Source organism: Camarhynchus parvulus, chromosome 2 (genome assembly GCF_901933205.1).
Source record: "Camarhynchus parvulus chromosome 2, STF_HiC, whole genome shotgun sequence".
NCBI classification, from domain to species: Eukaryota; Metazoa; Chordata; class Aves; order Passeriformes; family Thraupidae; genus Camarhynchus; species Camarhynchus parvulus.
Window position 1 is genome coordinate 47,195,115 of NC_044572.1, and position 21,124 is coordinate 47,216,238.

At 37.5% G+C, this 21,124-nt stretch overlaps 1 protein-coding gene across 3 annotated transcripts in view; it reads left to right on the forward strand.

Annotated features, from left to right (window-relative positions):
- SEPTIN7 (septin 7) overlaps nucleotides 1-21,124 on the forward strand; it is a 79,327-nt gene that overhangs the window by 44,099 nt on the left and 14,104 nt on the right. For all 3 annotated transcript variants that reach the window (XM_030943633.1, XM_030943632.1, XM_030943634.1), the window contains exons 4-8: nucleotides 8,388-8,494; nucleotides 14,466-14,566; nucleotides 15,162-15,296; nucleotides 18,261-18,378; nucleotides 20,056-20,148. In XM_030943633.1, the coding sequence (XP_030799493.1) occupies nucleotides 8,388-8,494; nucleotides 14,466-14,566; nucleotides 15,162-15,296; nucleotides 18,261-18,378; nucleotides 20,056-20,148 (554 nt within the window). The remainder of the gene's footprint in view (nucleotides 1-8,387; nucleotides 8,495-14,465; nucleotides 14,567-15,161; nucleotides 15,297-18,260; nucleotides 18,379-20,055; nucleotides 20,149-21,124) is intronic.

Below are 21,124 nucleotides of genomic sequence, written 5' to 3' on the forward strand. Positions count from 1 at the left end.
GTTTGGTGGATTTGCTTAATAGCAGAATGTCCCATCTGGGATATTTTGAGAGCACTCAATATACTTCCAGTAGCTTTTGTTCCGTTATAGTGTAAATTTTCAAGGGAAGATATGATGAAGATTTGAGTAAGTCATTATAAGTGCTCTTTGTGCTGTTCTGTAGAGATTTATTAGGTTCCATGTAAATAAAAACAATTTTGGTTTTTGTCCTTCTGAAATTTTCTGTGATACTTATGCCTTAGATGTATCAGTTTGATGGTGTTTTGAGGAAGACGCCGCCTAAAGTGCTTCACCTTTCTCTCCTTTTGCTCAGGTTGATGTCTAGAGCTTCTTGTTCTTGAGTTGCACGCATGTCACATTCAGATGTTGACCCTGTATCTGTACCAAGTGTTTTAATCTTAAAGATTAAGTAAACCCCATCACTCTTTTTTATTTCTTCATTAGCATTTTGATGGCCGTGTCAGTTTTGTTTCTGTCCAAGTACAGAAAGAGCCTAATGTGACTAATCTGCAATCTCTGTTCATTAATATATTTTTTATTCCTTAGTCAGCAAATGTTAGCAGTTATGTACTGGAAATGCTGTACAATTGGCTGGCAGCAGTAATGTGGAGATGCCAAATCTCATGTTCCTATAATCTTCCCCTTTTTTTTTTTATTAATTATTTGTATAATCAGGGAATTCAATTCTATTTATCCCGGTATTTGCCTCCAGAGAATAAGTCCAGCTCTGCAGCAGTGGTGGTCTCAGATGTTTACACTCTTGCCTTAAACAGAGCATCCTGCTTTATCATTTTTCACAACAGTTTCTGTTCCTCTTGATTTGATTTTTGAAGCAATAAGGGTTTTTTTCTTCTCTTGTGAAGGCTCTTTACTTTTGCTTTGTCAAAGCCTGTGAAAATTGAAGGTATATCCTGGTTGTGAGATTTCACCATAGAAGATTTGTCCCGGAACTCTTCAGCTTCTGTCATTTCCAACTGAATTCTTTAACCCAGTTACTTCACAGAGAGCTTGTGTTCTCAATTGAGATTGCCCATGTAGGTCAGTTTTTACAACTTCTTACTGCTTGTAATGTCTCTAAAGCTGCATTGCAGTATGACTACAGCTTAGTCAGACATAGGAGTTTTATTTCACCTAAAACTGAAAACAAAGGTAAGCTTTGGTGAGCCTGGACTGCAGCTGCTAACGATGGGCTTGTAACTCTGAAGCTCAGATTGTTACATTTCAGCTCTTCTAGGTACTAGATAAGTGGGGACCAATGCCAGGCAGTGTTTTTGTCATCTGCAGTAATATTGAAGAACTGGAAGTGAAGAGAAACTTGTGGTTTTGGTTCCTTGGTTTTTACTGGACTGCAAATTTTTGTCCAAGATGCTGAAAGATTTCTTTCCATGCCTCATGTTAAATTAGGTAACATGTCCTATTTTAAATGGCTACTTGACAGACACGCTGTTTATCAGGAGCAAAGCCTGTATATGCAGTTAGAGGAAATAAGACTTTCTTCAGGAAGTGCCACAAATTCTTTGACTTGTGAATTGTTGATGATTCTTTTGTGACAGAGAAGAGGTCTAGTTTTAAATGCAGATTTTTACACTTATCCTTGTTTCCAAAAAGAGAGGAGAGTATTTGACTTAGCTCATCTATCTGGTGTCATCTCCCCCTCTTTTTTCCATACTGAAGCCCTGTGTGCCCTAGTTTGCTGGATTGCTTCTTGCTTCCTATGCTGCATTGTGAATTTTAGTGCAAGAGTTGGACTGGGAGTAGGGGGACCATTTTTCTTGGCAGTAGCCAAAATTTCACCTGTGAAATTAAACCAGTGTTTCATGGCAGCTTTAATCTGTCAGTTGTAGAAAGCTAGACCTGCTTCTGCTTTGAGAGGAAACAATAGTACTTGGAAAATGCTGTGTAGGATCTGTTGCAATATTCTTCTGAGGTATTTCCCATCCCTGCTAATGGCTTTTCTGAGTTATTTAAATGTCATCTCTGAAAACAATGATATACTAAGAGTCTGCCCTCAGTTATTGCACTTTAAATTCGGCTCTACGGAAATTGATTAAATTGTCTTTCTGTATCCTAAATGCTGAAATTATGCTGCTGTTGATGCAGTTGCTGACAGGCAGAAATAGATTTATTGCTGCTAGACTTCCTTGTTCTTCCGTTTTGCTAGAAGCATCTTTGTGGCTCTAACATATGTTGCTTCCATAATTTATGCTTCACATTCAAGTTGTTGAATGGTGGAGCTTTGACTTTCTTCCCCTTATAAATGTCTCTAAAAGACAGAGTTGATAATTTGCAAGATTTCACATGACACCATCCTACATGGAAAAGCAGATACGTGGTAGCAGCATGGTCCTGCTCCCATCCTCCTCCTGACAAGTTTCATTTGGATGTTCTTACATGTTTATTGGACTGTTGGTTTGTATTTTGTAGAGCACTGAAGGCAGGAACTAGCCTTTACAAAAGCTTCTAAAATCAGACTTGAAATGAAAAGCATCTTGTAGTCTCCATTTTTGTGGTTGTCTATAATGACATGGCAGAGCATCATTTCCCCCTGGCAAGAGGACAGTTCTGTCATACCACTCGCCATAGTTCAGGCTCTCTGATTATTCCTGTAGCTTCCCTTCTGTATGAAAACAAAAGCCTGCATGTTACAGTGCCATCAAAGCCATTGCACATTTGCATAAAGCTGCAGGTGCTGTCGTGCACATAAACTGTGAATTGTACAAGGATGAAAGAAGATGAAATGCATTATTTTTTATGCCTTCTGACAAGCTTTTTGCCCTTCTTTGAGTCACCAGCATCAAACTAATGGGATTATATTTTAAGCAAAACCTGTCACAATAATTAGAATTTATAAAATTGAAAAATTCCATGAAAAAACTTGCTTACTAGCTAAAAATAAAATATGCTTTGATGTAAACATTCTGTGTAAGTAGGTTGTGGAGAAGTACAGCATTTTTCTGTTGAATTTGATCCCTGTTTGATAACTCTTTGTGGCTAGCAAATGTGCTATCAAATGCACTTCATCACAGAAGAAATGTGTTGTTGGATATCTTCATTCTGAAAAAGCAGTGAAGCAACTGCAGCTTATGCTTGACTGTATCAGGGAACTCGAAATACAGATGTCTACTTAAAATGCCGTGGAAGATTCCAAAAACCCTGTGCAATTTGTGGAAACCTGGTTACCATGGTACTTACTAGCAGCTTTTCTCTAATGAGCTACAAGTCCCACCTTCTCTCAGCTACCAGAACTAGCAGTTAATGCTCCTTTTCAATCTGCAGTTCTTGCGGTGTCTGGCTAATAGAGACAGTGACAGAGAGAATGGGCCATCTTTTTGGTTGTGATGTATGAAGCAAATCACTTTGAGCAGTTTAACTGAAGTCTCAGCTTCCAGTGCTGCAAAAGATTTTTCTTGCTGGTGGGTGGTTCCTTGGCAGTCTTGTAGTCCCACCTGGAGCTTGGGAAAGCAACTTGAAATTCCTAAATACACATAGCACTTGTGGTCATGTTCCCAGTGGTGCAGTTGACTGTCACAGGTCATAAGCTTGAAATACTGTTTCAGTGGTAGATAGCCAGGTAATTGTTAGTGAAGAGTAGAAAACTTCTGGTTGTTTCTGCAAGAGTAACTTTAAATGAAGAGGTAGGAAGTCATGCAGAGAGCACGCTGAGAATGTTCAAGATTGGTTACTCACCTTGATCACTTGATATGTTTAATGAGCTCTCATGTGAAGTCATAAATCTAAGAATGCATGTCATGCTTTTTTGGGGCTTTGAGTTTTAGAAAACAAGATTCTAAAAATATAGAAGAAAACCAATCCTGGATTAATGTGGTGCATTATTGAGAGGGGCAATATATGAACGAGAAAACTGGTTACAAATTAAGCTGGGAGAAAGAAATCTAGGTTGGACTTCTTGTCCATTTCTCTCATAGATATTTGAGTGTGGATGGCACAGGCTAGAAAGTTGGAGGAGGTTGGAAATATGCTACATGCTCAATGTCCCACAGCAATGAACAGTAAAAAAGCATAATTAAGGGTAACAATTCACTTCTGTTATCACAGGGAGCAGATGCTCGCAATTTGAGGCTTTTTGTATTAATAAAGTCATAGCAAGAACTGATGGAAACGAGTTAACTGTGAGTAGATTTTCTAGCTGATTGTCACAGCTTAGGATTTCTGGTTCATTTATGAGAAGGGATTTGGAAATGAAGGTGAAAGATTTATATAGTTCAGTTGAGCTAGATAGTTATTTTTTTACCTGACCACTGCTTTCCTCTATTCACACAGATTGCACGCCATTGTTCCAGTATTTTAGTTTTTAATTTCCTTTGCTCACTTGCTTTAGTACTATTCTGGAGACTATTTACATGGTTTGCAAACCATCGCAGTGGTTTCCTAGCGGTCTCCTCTGATCCCCAGAAGTATGTTTGAGATCTGTATGCTTCAGATATAAAAGAGGAGACTGGATGTGTTGTTTTTTGGGTTTTTCCTTGGTCTGTTTTCTCATGTTAGCAGCTGGTCTTATATGTGTAGGAAAAAAGTAAGGTACTTGGTCAGTGTTTTGTTCACAGAAGAAAAAATTTTGCTATATCAGGTTAGTTTAAAGTGATGTGCTGTGAGCCATCTTTACAAATATGCTGATGGTCAAGAGGTAATCATTAACCCACGTGTATAAGAAGAGTTCCACTCTATTTGTACAGCTATTTAGAAATTCATGGACTTGAGAAGAGTTGGAACTTCTGCTAGTCCTATGAGGGCTCACAAAAGGTATTCCTTCACAAAAGTATGTTAGTAAAAGTAAGTGCTTATTTCTGCCAACAAGAGTGGCCAGCTTCATGTGTTTGAATGTGAATATAAAAACAGCCTGATAAAATGTTAACATTTGGAAACACTAAGCTGTTCATAAATATGGGACACAAAATAATGAAGAAAAAGAACAATATTCAGAAGAATTTGAAGCCTATGTGAAATATTTAGTGGGAGAGTGAGGGCAAGGTTAAAGCAGTACCTGGATACCACAAATAATTAACGTTGTGGATTCAGGATTACCCTGCAAAATAAATGTTTTCCTTTTTTTCTTCTTTTAAAAACAAATTTCTAAAAATTGCTCACTCTAAATTAGGCACCTAGGTCTAACCACATCATAATTCATTAAGTGATTGGAAGTTATTGCTGTTGGAAAGTTTCTATTACATTGCATTGTTTTACCAGTTCATGCAATGATCAAAGGGCAAAATCTCATCAGACATGCCCACTGAAAGTGGGAAGATGCATTTTATTTGGGATGTATCATATTTTTTTCTGTAAAGGCAAATTAAATTTCACTTCTTTTCCCTTCTCCCTTGCGGTATTGTTAGTCATATTCATAGCCTGTTTCATCCGTGGAAGCGGATTTCCCAGCCTTTCCAGTAAGCAATCCTTTTAGGTAATTTTGGGAAAAACAGAGGGTTTTGTTTGGCTGGGGTGTTTTGTGTGTGTGTTTGGGGGATCTGGGGGGGGGTTGTTTTGGTTGGAGTTTGAAATTTTTGGCGTTTGTGTTTTTTCTTTTTGGTTGGTTGGTTTTTTGTGGGTTTTTTGTTTGTTTTGTTTTGTTTTACTTCTTACTGTATTTCTAATGAAAATTAGAATATTTTACTGTGTCCAGAAAGGCTGATAGAATGTTCACTTACAGTTAATCTCTCTAATTCTGCTTTCACTGTAGTCATCAGAGAAACTCTTGTTTTATTACAGTGGAAGCATCATGACTTCCTATAGTATAATGTTAAATATTGCAGTTAGAGTTTTTACCTACAGTTTCAGGGCAATTGTTTTATTTGATGTTATAGCCTCTTACTACTGTTGCAGATGTTGACTCTTTCCATGGTCTAAGGCACAACTGCCTCCAGGAATGGTGCATTGATGCAGACTCTTACATGTGATACCTCAGTTACTGCTAGCAGTTAAGCAGTTTAAACTGTTATAATCTGCGCTGGCTGATTAAAGTTAGCATGATGGGTAAGGATATCCAGGATGCTGGGCGCCTCTGGGAACAAGATTGAGCATAAATATCTTTAGCTTACTTTCTTTTCACTAATTTCAGCTCAAAATTGTCTTCACATCCTTGCAGCTGTGAGGGCAGTAAAGGGTGTGGAGGGGAACAAACCTCAGCTCTCTCAGGGTGTAATGCTTCAGTAGTTCTGAGACTGCTTGGTATGGGGTGCCACAGCTGCCCAAGCCATCTAGGGCAAGCTGCTGGTTTTCCATTACACTCTTTTGAAGCTGAAAATCTTATTTCCATATGTTGAATTTCAATGACAACTTGACAGGCACTCATTTTCAGGAGAAGTGGTAGTTGTCAGTGTTTTTCACCTGAAATTCTTCATATTAAGATTGGCAATAACCCTAATAGAAGGGAGAAAGAAGGAGCAGCCCTTTTTGTATATTCAAGTAGAATCTGATGCTAAAATCTTTCTTCAATACTGTAGTAGGGTGCCTTTTACAAGATTATGGCCAAGTTAAAAAGCAAAGGTTACTGAAAGGATATGAATCGTACATTTCAAAACCAGAGCCACCCTCTTGAGGGCTTCAGTAGGGTAGATAAAAACCTTCAGTTTAACTGGAATGATGTCTATCTCTTGAGCTGGGTTGCGAGATGGAGGTTAAGCTTTGACCAGGATGTATCTATGAGAATGGGAAGTTGGGCATTTCAGAAGCTTTTTTCTATTGCAGAATTGGTGGGGAGGCCCCTTGGCTGCAGCTGTCTCTGCCCTTTAAGTCTTGCAGATGCAGAGTAGCAAAGCAGTGTCTTTTATAACCGGGCTCGGAGGCATAGTTCGTAGGTGTCTCATGCATCTGACCACGGAAAAAGGCAAAATCTGCAGGGCAGTGATGCAATCTTGTCAGCAAGGATGTCCCTGCTGGCTTGCCTAAACCTGTCCTGGTGGGGTTAGTGTTCATTGCTCTTTTGACACCCATACCTTGAGTACCTATCTCCCTTTCCATCAGCCTGGCTGTGGGCAGCCGCTGCTCGCAGCACGGGTTAGCTCATCTATCCGAGAGGGTGGGGTTTGAGGAGCAAGCGCTGCTGAGAGCGCAGACAGCCGGCAGGAGCTCTGGTTGCAGTGTTTCATCAGCTGCTAATCCGTTTACAGTGTAGCTAATGAGATGGCTCTGCTCGGTGCTGCAGACACTCTGTGCTACACCGCTGTAATCGAGATGGCTGCTGTGTGTGAGCCAGCTCCTGTGGGAAACCCAGATACCTATTACAGGGGAGACAGCTCCTGGCTACTTCCTGTTACATAACTCTCTTCCATTAACCCAGGACATTCATCTCAAGACAGGGTTGGAAGTTTTCTCAGTTCAGTCTCTAAATCAACACAATGTTTGTTGGGGCTGGAGTGATTAGTGCTTTAGTTAAATATTACTTATCAATTATGGGCCCAGTTCAGCTAATTTTCCTCCCTCCCTTTTACTATAGTGAGAGTACATGGTTTGCCCTCAAATTTGTTAGCTTGAAAGCAAATTTCTCTGTGTCTGTTTCTGTTTAGGTCAATGCACTGACAGACTGCATATGAAATTTCAACAGGAAAAAAACCATTTTTTTATACCTTTCTCCTTAGCTATCATGCCAGTGTGAATTGTTGCGTTGAAGTAGTTTCTTAACAAAAAAAAACCTAAGTAAAATACTTTTCTTTTAGAATAATAAATAGTTGATCTGAAATGCCAGCCCTTGTCTCTGTAGAGCTGTAAATGGAGGATAACCTTTGCTGCGGTGTCTTTAGCTGTATTTGCTTGGATTGTCATGGCAGTTCATTGTTTAGCAAGGCTGATTTACTGTTGGTCATGAAGAAATTATCAAAAAAAGCCTAATAAAATCCAGCCCCCTTCTGTACCCCAACAACAACAAAATTCCCAGGCAAACCATGTAGTTTGAAACTTCATTTTATCTCTTGTGGCTTTAATAGTTATAGCCAGCTAATCTCAAGTCTTTATCACTCCACCCCTACTCCCCCCCTTACCCTGATAATAAAGACTCTCAAATAAATAATATTTGAAATAAAGGAGACAACTTAATCTGCTTTGGCATTATGATGAGTTATACGAGGAAGATAGCTTGTGTATAAAATTCAGTGTAATATCATCTCTGTATCTTGTAATGGGAGAAACGGACAAAAGTGCTGAACGCACTCAATTCTTAAAGTGATCAGAAAAATTAATGTCTGTAGAGCCCAACAGTGACAATTGAATTTGAAAGTTTTTCCTTGAAATTGGAAAAGATTATAGATTCTCAAAGTCTTAGAGTGCAGTGCATGTTTTCAGGTACTATGTTTAAAGAGCATTTAAAATGTGGATCTAGATGTTTATATTTGACAGAGTACTTCTGGTTTTACTGAAACTGTTCTGTTTTTTTCTAGGTGAATCTGGACTGGGAAAATCAACATTAATCAACTCATTATTCTTAACAGAATTGTATTCCCCAGAGTATCCAGGTCCTTCACACAGAATTAAAAAGACTGTACAGGTATGTCTGGGGGAAAAAAAGGTACAGCCTGAATATTGTAACTTGCAATTTAGTAATGTAAGGTGATGTAGGTTGTCACATAAGCACCTGAGTTTCAAGATACATTTAGTCATGATATGAACCACTAAGAAATATTCAGTGTGTCTTTCAATGTCTCTGAACAGCAAAACTTTCAGGTTCTCAAACCTGTAGCTTGTAGAAATGTGGGAGCCCTGAAGTGTTTTGTGTTTTGACTGTAGATTAAAATACACATATATGTGCAGAACTTTTTGAAAATGTATTTTTTATTATCAATTAAAATAGTGAGGAAATCTGTAGAAATACATAGATCTGCAGTAAAACTTGTCTGTTAAAGGCAGGCTTTTAGAGACCAAGTAGTAAATGATTTGACAGAAGGGCAGGGACTTGTGTATAAAAGTATCTGTGAGTCTTCTGCAGACTGTATCTTTAGTGGTATTTAGTGGTACCTTGTTTGTTAACCTGTAACAAGTTGTTACTCTAAAACATCGGGGACTAGGGTGAACCTGCCTGACTTCAAGCACTAGACCTAGGCAAAGATGATGTTGCTGCAAGTGCATGATCCACATAAAATATTAAGCCAAAGACTGGGAAACTGAAGCTGATCCTTTTTTTTTTGGTGTGTAATAACTTGCTACTTTCCCTCAAGAAAAGGAGCATGTTTTCTGTCTTATAAAAAGATTACTAAAAGTAACAGCTACCTAATGCTAAGAAATAATAATGCTATGGGTAGTTTAGGAAATCATTGTGTTTGTGAGGTACTTTCTGCCTCCAGAGCTGAGCAGCTGAATAAGGATGCATGAGCTCTGCTTACCTCTCTTGATGTGCACTTGCTTAAGACTTTGGTGAAGATGGCTTGTGATAATCTAACTTTTTACAGGTGAGGGCCATAGGTGCTCACCATTGCTGCTGTTGTCCAACAGAGTTCCTCCAGCTGCAAAATTCAGCTGTGGCTGAAGGGACTGGGCAATTGTAGAGTTGTCATAAAGTCATTAAGCCCTGTGTTGAGTTAGGAGGGTATGCAAGGTGCTAAACAAGCTGTAAAATAGAGTGCTTTTTTACTCACTGGAATCAAGTAATTAGGCTCCAGTGTCATGAACCACTGTCCTTATTGCTTTGTGGGACCTCAGGGTTTTTTTTGTTTGGGGTTTTGGGTAAGGCTTTCTTAATCCAATATCAGAAGACAGAATCATTACCACAGTAGAAGGAAAGTTAGTTATTATGTCCATATTGAGAAGTTTAAATTGCATTGCTTATCAGTTAGCTCAACATTAAAGCTTGAATACTATTACAAAATGAATTCATTGCAGAATATATTTTTTTGTTATTTGAGAAAAACTTTTGAACATCCAGAGTTTGATTAACAATATATTAATAGTTTCTTAGCTTTGTTCATATCTATTATGCTGCTTTATCAGTTTAATGTAAAACCATAGTGACTGACAAAATTGGACTTGAAAGCATGTTATCAGGGGCATCAGACCATTATTTTTATAAGGTCTTGAAACAGCTTACTTGTTTCAAAGAGATGTTAAGTGGGATGGAAGAGGTGTGCAGAGAGTTAAACTCTCATATAATATACTTATTACTTTATTACTGAGCCAATCAGTGACTGTTGGAAAACTGAATAGATGGGTGACTTTTTTATTGGAAGAGAGATGTAGCATGATTTCATTACTGATGATTACATCTTAGTTTAGCAGAAGCTAAACCAATTCAGGTTATTTTAATTGAATTTTAGTTTAAATAACTGTGGGATGGATTCCCTGTCATTGGAAGATTTTTGGTTTTTTCAGTTGGGAAAAATCTTTAGAAGAATTTGTACTTAAGCTAACAAAAAACTCCAAACCAAGACATCTTCCAGAGCACTCACTCCCCCCTAATTAAATGTGCATCAGTGTAAGAAAAAATATGAAAATCTGTGTGGAATTTCTGGAATTTGAGTTAAGTACTTTCATCTGTTAGGGGGCAAGATTAGATGATCTGTTGTTCATTCTGACCATCGGGGTGGTTTGATTTGTATTGATTTACTGGTTTAAGTAAAAGACACACTTTCCACAAAGCCTCACTTAATGATTTTTTTTTTTTGGTATGTAAAGCTGGAGAGGGAAAGAAAAGGGTTTGAACAGAGCTCAGGCTGAAAAGTCATTGCATTTTCTTCTTACTGCCACTCTGTGGGCTAAAGCTTGAGGGCAAGAGCTTGCCAAAGCTTATTTTCAATAGTGAATTGGAGTCTGACATGACTTAGAAAATAATATGGTGGGAATGAAATAGATTTAAAGACCATCTTCCCCTCCAGAAACTAATTTTGACTTTATCTAATACGTACTTTTTTCTTTTTAATATGCTTACAATGCAGCTTTGCTTTCAGTTTCTTGGGATGAATGAAAAGTCAGTGTAGCATTTTAAGAAAGAAACTGAAACTATCTTACTTCATTGTCAGTGTAAGTGATAAAATTGTTTCCCCCTGCAAGCTTGAAAATCTTGCGTGGTAGCAATGTGTATGATGTGGAGGTGTTTTCTGTCAAATATTAAAGAATAAGCAGTGGGAGTTGCTGTTTGGATCCACTGGATTTGTACTCTGCCAGTGAAAACCTTTTTAAGTTAAGGACTGATAAAAGGGTTTTGTAGGGTAAGGATGAGAGAAACCACCTCACTTGAGCATCCTCAAATCTTGGTTGTAATAATCACCTCTTCTTATATGGTGGGAACAACTTACTGATCAGGAATTGTGTATGAGGCTCTCACGTAGACAAACTCAACCTGTGGTTTGGGCTTGAAAACCATTGCAGTTTGGAGTTGTTGGCAGCTCCTTTGCATTAATCTCATAGAAAATGCAGAAAAACGGTTAAGAGTAAGTGATTTGGTGTCAGATGAATTCAAAGGAAACACACTGAGAAATGAGAGGGTATTAAATGTGTTTTCTCTGATCATTATCTGGCTGCCTTAAATGCAGGATGGCAAAGGCATGTTTCATCCAATAAAAAGCAGTCAAGCTGTAACAAGCACCAAGTGATGAATGCTGTGTAGTAGCTGCCAAGGAGACCTGTGTGACCCAGCTGACTGGAGTGCATGGGAAAATGGCTCTTTGGAGGAGACTTTTCTTAAAAAGTCTTAAATTCCAAGACTTGAACTAATGTTTTCCATGAATCCCTTGGGAATACTTGTAAATCAGATGATTGGATGCAGTTGGATGCTTAACTGTGAATGACACTAGTTTACAGTGATTTTCTGGATCTTTTCCAGATGTTGCTGCTTTCTGTGGCTTTGACCATGTATGGAGACATCCATTTAGGTTAGAAAAATGCAACTTTGCTGAGGCTTTGTGGCACGGTCTTTGTCTACTGTTTCCTACCAGTAGAATCCACCGCTTACAATATATCCTGGATGTGGTCTGATTGGCCATAGCACAAGCATAGGACTTTTAATTCATCAGCTAATGTATCTTGTTCTGTAGGTTTATGAAAACCTTGCTCTGATAGCGAGATACCTCCATGAATTTATGAAAAGTAAGAAAAAAATTTAAATCCTCACAACCCAGTAATGTATTAGCACTGTCTGCAGAGATTCAGTTGCTGCAGACCATTTGTCAGAAGGTGACTTCAGCCACAAATTCAGCCACACTTAGATTTTACAAGCATGCAGAATCAGGGAAAATGCTTGGCGTGACATTTCTGAGATCTCCTGACCTTTCTTTTCCTTTGTTATAAACATCTGTTCAAGATAATGTTTTATTAATTGCTTCTTTGTAAAGGCATTGCACTGTGAGCCCATAATAATTTAATGGTTCATGCTGGGAATTTTTGTGCTGGAAAATAACGCTGATACCTTGTAGCTCTTGGCAAGAGTACATCTCCTAACATTATCATCTTCAGTATTTTGCTAGTGTTGTGGGTTTTGTATAGGTGCAGAGAGCTTGGTAATAGGAAGGCTATGTGGTTACTATATGCAAAATAGCCAAAAGAATGCAAGGAATCAGAAGTTAATCTCTGGTGTGCTAAAGCTTGTGAGTAGTAAACTCTTGGCTGAGTTGACTATGGCAGGGGATTACTGTCTTGAGTTCTGGTATCAATTGTGTACAATAAAATTTCTTGATAGAACTCTAGAGGATGGGGGAAATACATTCACCATAATTAAAATGTACGTTTCTAAAGCAGTGCATGTATTCCTAGGTTCTCAGGGCTTTCAGCTGCATGCTTTTGGAAGGATGAGAGTTGTATAGTTTGTCAAAGAGTAACTTGGTGGTGGCTTACGCTGGTGTGTGTACAGTTTTGTTTGGTTGGTTTTAATTCCTGGGTTTTTTTACACCTTCCTAACCTTGCAGTAAGGCCTGTTCATGCTGGAGTTTGAATTGGGTAGTCTTGAAGTCCAGCCCAACCTGGATACTTCTGTTACCAGTATCCTGGTAGCCATTAACTGTTTTGAGAACTAGCAGCGAAAGGGACTGATCCAACTTGGGTAGTATCCCTACTGATGAGCAGATAAAAACAGCATCCTGCATACTCAGAGATTAAATATGATGCTTTCTTTGTAGGTAGTTACTGTTTTTTGTGATTCTGGATATTCTCTTCTGAATTGGAATCAGTGTTACACTTGTGCAAGAGGGATTTAGTTCAACTTTCTGCAGTGTTAGTTTATCTTGTGGGCTTACATGGCATCACATAAACAGTGATTGCAGAGCGTTTGCAACAATGTTCAGGTGTGGCTGTGGGAGTCTGCTTCACTTGCATAACAATCAGAGATGTGCAAGAGCTTAAGAAGCATTAATATGATATTTCTCAAATCTTGAACTGGTCAAGAGACCATCCAGATAGGGTTTATAGAACCCTAGAGAACTTTCTTTTCTCTTCCCAGTTAGGGTTTGTGAGGCTTAAGGAGTGTTAAGCAGTGAGGAACAAGGTGGCATCACCTTGAGTCTTCCAGCTCTCATGTGTTTCTGGATAAATGGCTTACATGGCTGATTTCTTGAATCCATATCTAGAAAATGGTGTAACTCATTATTTAATAGGAATTGATTTAATATGGGGGGGAAAAAAGGATGATTAAATGTCTAAGCAATTGGAAAGAAGTCAACATGGGTTTGTCATTTCATACTGCTGTGCACCTCACTGATAGTACAGTGGTGTACAGCACCTTCTCAGGCAGATGGACCTGTCATTGGCAATATCAATGATTACTGAAATATTAGTAGGAAGAAGGGGGTAGCAGTCCATGTGCTGCTTAGCCTAATTCTTCTCTGTCATGACATGCCTAATCTGTTGGGTGACATGTTCAGTGCAAGCTGCCTGAGCTGTGCTATGGATGGGGGATCACAACTGGAGGCATGAAGTCCCACGCCCCGATCTTGCATCATTCCTTGTGCTGATGCAGTTGCCTTCTGAGGCGGGTTTCCATCAGTGACTTGAGCTAACAGGAACCCAATCCATTACAGTCACATGAGGTCTAGCTCAGCAGATTGCAGACAGATTGTATTACTTTCCAGTATAGTTCTGTTTGTAATAGGAAACCATCACTTTGAGATAGTTCCCAACCATTATGCTAGCTGAAAAATAAATGTATTCTTAAAAATACATTAAGAGGACTAGAAGTGTCAACGGTGCTTGTGGGGAGGATTAGTTTTGAAAAGTGTCATTTTCTTTGAAAACTTTATCAAGATTAATGCCTGGTTAAGATTTTTCCAGTTTATCTGGAATTTAAATATTAAGATATCCCATATACTTAGAGAGTTCTTTGATCACTGACTTTATGTAAATAAGGATCTTTTTCTTTAAAAAAATATTAATTATTATAAAATTATTGGGATTTTATAAGCAGAACACAGACACAGCGTACCTTTGAAGAAGAAAAGTTAGCAATTCTTTGTCAGGCTTCTTATTCATTGAATGCTTTTCCCAGTGTTTAAGATAGTTGACTAAACTGCTAAAAATTTAATCTTACTGTATTCATTTTACAGGTTGAGCAGTCAAAAGTTTTAATCAAAGAGGGTGGTGTTCAGTTACTACTTACAATAGTTGACACACCAGGATTTGGAGATGCTGTGGATAATAGTAATTGGTAAGACATTCTTTGTATGTTCTCCCATGATAATTCTGCGTTGCGTTTTGTATGTGTGTGTGAGATGTAATACCTTGTGACATATTTTAAAATGCAGGCTTCAATATTCAGTTAAAATATTAACACTTCTAAACTTTTCATTTAGCTGAAAACTTCTAACTACTAAGTTAATTCCAAGTATAACTTGACTGAAGTGCTGTCAGCCTTTCCCGTTAAACTGAATGGTTTGGCTCTTTATCCACACATGCAGTGTGCAGAACCACCTTCTGTGCTGTCACAAGATGTGATCAGTGAAGCATATTACTTTATCTACAGTTCTTAAATATTCTCCTTAATGCATTTACAATGAAGGTGATTGTGTTTGAAAGGCTTTTTCAGTGGACTCGCACATTGTATCTTCAGAACTATGTAACTCAGTTTAGGTTGAGGAGTTGATCAGTTGCAGTGTTGAAGTACCTTAATTTAAAAAAAGCAAATGAAAAGCAAAAAAACCCACCCCAAGTGGGGAAATTGTGAACATCTATTTCTTAGCAAAAAGAGGTTTCTTTATGTAAATAATGTAACTTACAGGTTTTTATTCATGTAATCTCTGCAGCTGGCAGCCAGTTATTGACTACATTGACAGTAAATTTGAGGACTACCTGAATGCAGAGTCTCGAGTGAACAGACGCCAGATGCCAGATAATAGAGTGCAGTGTTGTTTATACTTCATTGCTCCTTCAGGACATGGGTTTGTATTAGTGTATTTTATGTTTTCATTCTGTTATCTCAGATAAATATGCAGATTTGGCAGTCTGAGTTCCAAATCGGATTTTCTCAATGGCCTGCAGATCATGCTTAATTTCAAAGATGAGTTTACTTTGGCTTGTCAGACATCAGCAAGCCAAACACCAGAAAATACAATTGCACATGAATTGCATTACAAGAGAAATAGAATTCTAGCAATCAAAAATACAAAGACGTTCAGAGGTGCCAGGTCTGTTTGTGATCTATATATCCTTAGATCACATTAAGAGAAAGTGGTTCACATGTGAAGCAAAAGGATTTTTCCTTTCCATTCTTCCTCCCTCCCATTAGTGTAAATTGAAGATGGAAAGTTTCATACATCCTTGTAAGCATACCAATAATTCACTTGGTGTGCAGTATTTTGTCTAGTGACAATTCCAGTATAGGCATTGCAGATTTTTTTTCAGTTATTATGTTATCTTCCACCCCTGCATAGTTTTTACTAGATCAGACTTCTATCTAGTGGTAGACAGGGAGAACTGCATTTCCAGGGTGTATTAGGTACAGGTTAACTATCTGAAACTGGTTGTGTATCTTTTTATCATGGTATCATGATTAAATTTGTCAGACTCTTGAGTTATACCTTCAAAACCAGAAGGAGGCAAAGATAAGCTTAAGCCTATTCTATTGTGTCAGTCAAAAGTAGTAAAACTTGTTGAAGGGAGTGATGAAGGAATTTAAAGAGTATTCCTCAGGTAGTAAAAACTGCCAGCTATTATACTTAGCCTCTGTAGCTAGCATTGGAATGGGTCTAATAATTTTGAACTGTACAGATACTTCCAAATATGGAAAGAAATGCCAGAGGGTGGAGGTTTTTTTATGTAGACTTGCCTTTATTAAGTATTTTGTTGTTGTTCACCAGGCATGTTTGTAATGCCAGTTTTGCTCAACATGCATGTCAGTTTTAAATGCAAGCACCTGAATTCTTGACATGCTGTTTTACTAGTGTGCAAAATCCAAAATGTAATTTAAATAAAGGGAAGATGATTCCTTATGTTAATCAATTGTTTCTGGGCTAATTTTCACATTTTTCAAAAAGCATGTCTTCCCAGCACAGCCCCATGTCTGTTACAACTTCCTAAATCAGTGGGAGGTACAAGTTGTTCTTAAGGAAAAAGAAAAGTCATGTTTCCAATGGATTAACATTTGGTCACTAAATTTGTGAGGCTAAAAACCGTAAAAGTATATTCCTTGTACAGGTTATTTTTAGGTTATTTTTACATGTTATTTTTAGGGGAGAAAAAGGTGTACAATTATGCTAGGTTTTCATAATGTTTTTCAATTCCTGGAATAAATGCTTAAAATTGTCATCTCAGTTAGGAAGTTAATGAAGAAAAGTGGTGCTGCTTTTAGCATTCATTTCTTCTTTTAAGATGCTGCCCTCTCTGAAAGGACAGAGCTCACTTCCTACCTGGTTTTTGTGGTGATGCAGTCTTTACTCCTGTTTCCTCTGCAGACAGCAGCACATCTAACCCTCCAAGTAGTGTCCTCTTTACTCTTAATGCATGATTATATTTACATTGAATTAAAGCATTTGTGAGTGAGCTTGCTTCTACTTGTCATTTTAATATATCTGTAAAAGCCTGCTTTAGAAATTTAGAAATTATAAAAAAACAACAGTTAAAGTCCTTCAATATAATACATCCCACCGTTTTTAGCTAGTATTCCCATAAACACCTGAAACGATTGAATTGGTTTATGTAGAAGCAGGGGGAGAGAGTGGAGGGGCAGGAGGAGCCTTCCAGGTAAGTGAATCGGGTGATGATGGAATTTGCAATCTTTCTGCCATTTTGAAATCTTTATATAAAGCTTTCCCGCTTCAGTCTCCTCTGTAAACACTCAAGTCCTTAGGTGAACAGACTTTTTGAACAACTCTGCTTTGGCAGCTGCACTTCAACCCTAGGTAGCTTCTTGAAGCAAGTAGGGGGAAAGCATATTAAGATGAATGGATAACCAAAAGAGTGCTTATAATATAGATGTGCTTAAATGTTAGCTATTTAATGGACACATGTTGAGAACTGGTAAAATCAGTGACAGGTAGAAAATGTTAAAATGAAATTAAGTATGTGTTCTTGAACATTTTCTTCATTCTTTTATGTATGATTTTCAGAAATTTCAGTACCAAATTAATCTGGTTTTAATGTTTCTAATTCTGATTTTTTTAGGATGAAAAATAATCTTGTTAAATCCTGTAAGTGAATCCTTTAAGCCTGACTAAACTTGCTGTCATTAATGCATCAAAACCTATCTAGTTTTACTTCAGGAAACAGGAAATACTGACCACTTTGATCCACATAGACAGTGAATATACAACCACACAGCCACCCTATACCCATAGGATGGTTTAGTTTTTATCACTGTCATCCACTTTCATAACTGTCTTTTTGTTTTACATACCAATTTAGAGGTGAAATATTTCTAATTCATTTGTACATAGACTACAGAGGTTAGCATCTTCAGCAATCTTAAGGTCTTAAAAGAAAAAGTCTCCTAGCCCACTCTCAAGAGGAAGCATGCTGAGACATGACTTTGAGAACCTGCAACTGTATGTGTGAACAGAGCGTAATTCACAACTGTGAGCTCTTTTCAGTCAGGCTTTAAGTGGGATTATCTTCCAGCTAATAACACAAACTTTAATACCTTCATAGAGTTCTTACCTCTTGCTTAAATGAGTGTACTTTCAGCTAGTAGAAGACTCATGACTGCTAGTAATATTAACTTACCACTTATTCCTCTTGTATTATACAATTTAGGGGATTTGCTGTAATAATTGCAGGTAACCTTTTCATTTTCAGTCATCTGTCACTCATAAATCAGTGTCTTAAGAGTAGTTGTCAGGACGAATCTCATCATTTGTACAGTCTTGTTTAATTAATATAAATTGCAAAGCTCTAATGCTGTATTTCAGACTTAAGCCTTTGGATATAGAGTTTATGAAGCGCCTGCATGAAAAAGTGAATATTATTCCACTTATTGCCAAAGCAGACACACTTACACCCGAGGAATGCCAACAATTTAAAAAACAGGTGAGTTGAAAAATTAATATTTACAACATATGATAATTTAGTAAGTTGGTCCTTATGGAAATGGTGAGATTTAACTTACATGCAGAGTTTAAACCCTGAAGCAATAACTTGAGACAGCAAAGCTAAGTAATTTATATCTCTAGATTTAATTATAATTCTTGGTGAAATAATCTTGTTTCTGTCCTCAGGGGAAGAGGTTTCAAGTATAGTATGTTTCTTGGCAAGTAAAATAATTCACTGCTGAGATAAAAATCAGTAAGGGAGGAAAGAAGCTTTCAGGATTTAGGTGCCTCACAGAAGTGTGTTAAAAGAAATAAGGTATTCAACAGTATCGCAGTTTTACTGATTGCATTGAGGTATCCACTTCTATGTTGATGCACTGTAATTATTAAAGATACCTCAGGTATTATATGAGAATCAGTAAACTTGTTCGCTCTTGGGTGTGGTAATGCATTTTAAAGATGGTGAGATAATTCTAGCATTGATACAACTGATACAATGTCTTTCTATTTGTAGAATGTATTTGCTGTGAGTGTCTACAAGTGGTTTATGTTTTATTTTCAGCTACATTATCAGAGTAGAACAGTTAAGTTTTGTAGTATTGTATGAAGAGGACAAGGAGGACCCAGAACAAGACAAGACATTTTTTTTTAATTGAACTCTGTCCAGTCCTAGTTTAGAAGAACACAGAGTTCTGAAAAGAAAGTGGCATTAAGAGGTGTTGTGTGTAAAACTCTTGATTTAATTAGATAAGATTAAAAATTCGATGACAAAAAGAAAGGAAAAAATGATAGAACACAGAATATTTCTAAATATATAAGTAGCTTTATCGATAAGTGGATGTTAAATAGGGGGGACTTTCCCAAACCAAACTTTGAAAATAAGTCCTTGCATGATTTGGAAACTTAACTTCTCCTAAGGCTGCAAACCCATGAGCCAGAAATATTCCCCAGGGCTCTGCAGTGCAGCTGTCAGCTAAGTGGTCTAATATTTTTCCATCCTAAAATTCTGCAAAACTAATCAGCTTGTTTTTAAAAATACCCTTCAGACAAATATAGCATCAAAACAGGACAATCACTTTATTTTCCTTATTGCTTGCAAATGTTTTTCAATAGTACTAACTGCTAGAGTTAGTCCATCAGTCACAAGCTCTATTAAAATAGGCAGATGATCCTGATTCAAGCAAGTGCTGCTCAGGTATGAAGGAAACAGAAAAGAATAGGAGTGACAGCAGTAGCTGTTGTAGGAACTCAAAGGGATAAAGTGTGCCTCCAATTATCTATTCAAGTATCTGGTTTTTAAAGAACCCAATTGCAAAACTGCTCTGACACTTTGTTGTATTAGGTTTTGCACCTAATTCTGTGCAGGCAGAATTTCCATTAGAGTAAACCTCTTGTTTGTCCTGTTGTAGAAAACTGGTATTAATTTTTGCTGTCTTGTGTTGGTGGATAATATTCTGGTAGCTCTGATTTTCTTCTCGTGGCTAAGGAGAGATGATCACACTTAACCTGAGGTCACCTGAGGCTGTTAAATGTGCAAGTTATGTTGTAATTTAAGTCAGGGTAATCTGAAGGATTTTTTTACCTATCTAACAAAAGGAGGAGAATCAGACTGCTGCAAAAAATCAGGCTGTTATAAAGTATGAAATCCTCAAACATATAATAATTTTGTTTCTAGATAATGAAAGAAATCCAAGAACACAAAATTAAAATATATGAATTTCCAGAAACAGATGATGAAGAAGAAAATAAGATTGTTAAAAAGATCAAGGTAAACTAATTTTCTTTTAAAAAAGTGCTTATGGAGGGGCAGGGGTGGGGGTCGAATTTGAAAAGCATTCTGTCTTTAATAAAGAGCCCACCAAAGTGTTTAGAATATAGAAATCAGATGTAAAGCTCTCCTAAGGGTCAGTGTTCCTTATCAGAAGTGATGAATGACATCATTAAGTCATCTAAGTCCTTCAATGGCTAAAATTCAGAATGAGAGCACTAGATCACATGTTCATTAATGAACTCTTAAAGATCACTTTTAAAAATTCATCCTTATTTGACTTCTATCCACCCTCCACAGCCTACCACTTTTTTTTTGGTTTTGAGCTTTGAAGGAGGCAAGGGTTTTCTTTTCAGACAGAGCTGTGCAATGGCATAAAGTGTGTGCATTACAGCTAATAGCTCTCTGGCTGATTGATACACTGAAACCTTAATGGAGATAAATGACTAAAGAAAATCAAAAGGACTGTCAGGCTGTTGAAAGGCTTTTTCTTAGTTTACTCATGTTTTCAGTTTGTTCTTTCATGTTGGAGTCCATCTTGTGTATGTTTCTTGAGCCTTGCTTCTGTTTGTTCAGTAGCTGTAAAAGCTTGTAAGAGCTTTTAAATTTTTTTGTTACTGGGGAAATCTCCTAGGATAGGTAAACACAAATAGGACAAAAAATGGAAGATATTCTGGTACTAAGCCTAGAGAAGAGCAGAATAAAAGCAAAGACAAAAGTGCAAAATACTGAGCTTAGTACTCTGTCCCTTTCTGCCCCTTGAAGCTGCTCTTGGCTCCTTTGTTGCTTGTTACACTGGGGGCATTCTCAGTTCAGCTGAAAAGAAGAACTTGACGTAGTTCTTTGCCAAACCTTTGAAAACTGGGTACAAGATCCAGTCAAAGTAACAGCCCTTGTAGCCAGCGGGTATATGACTTGGTAAATAATTGTGCAGTTACATAAATAGGAAATGGTTTGCCTCTTGCATAGCAGTAGT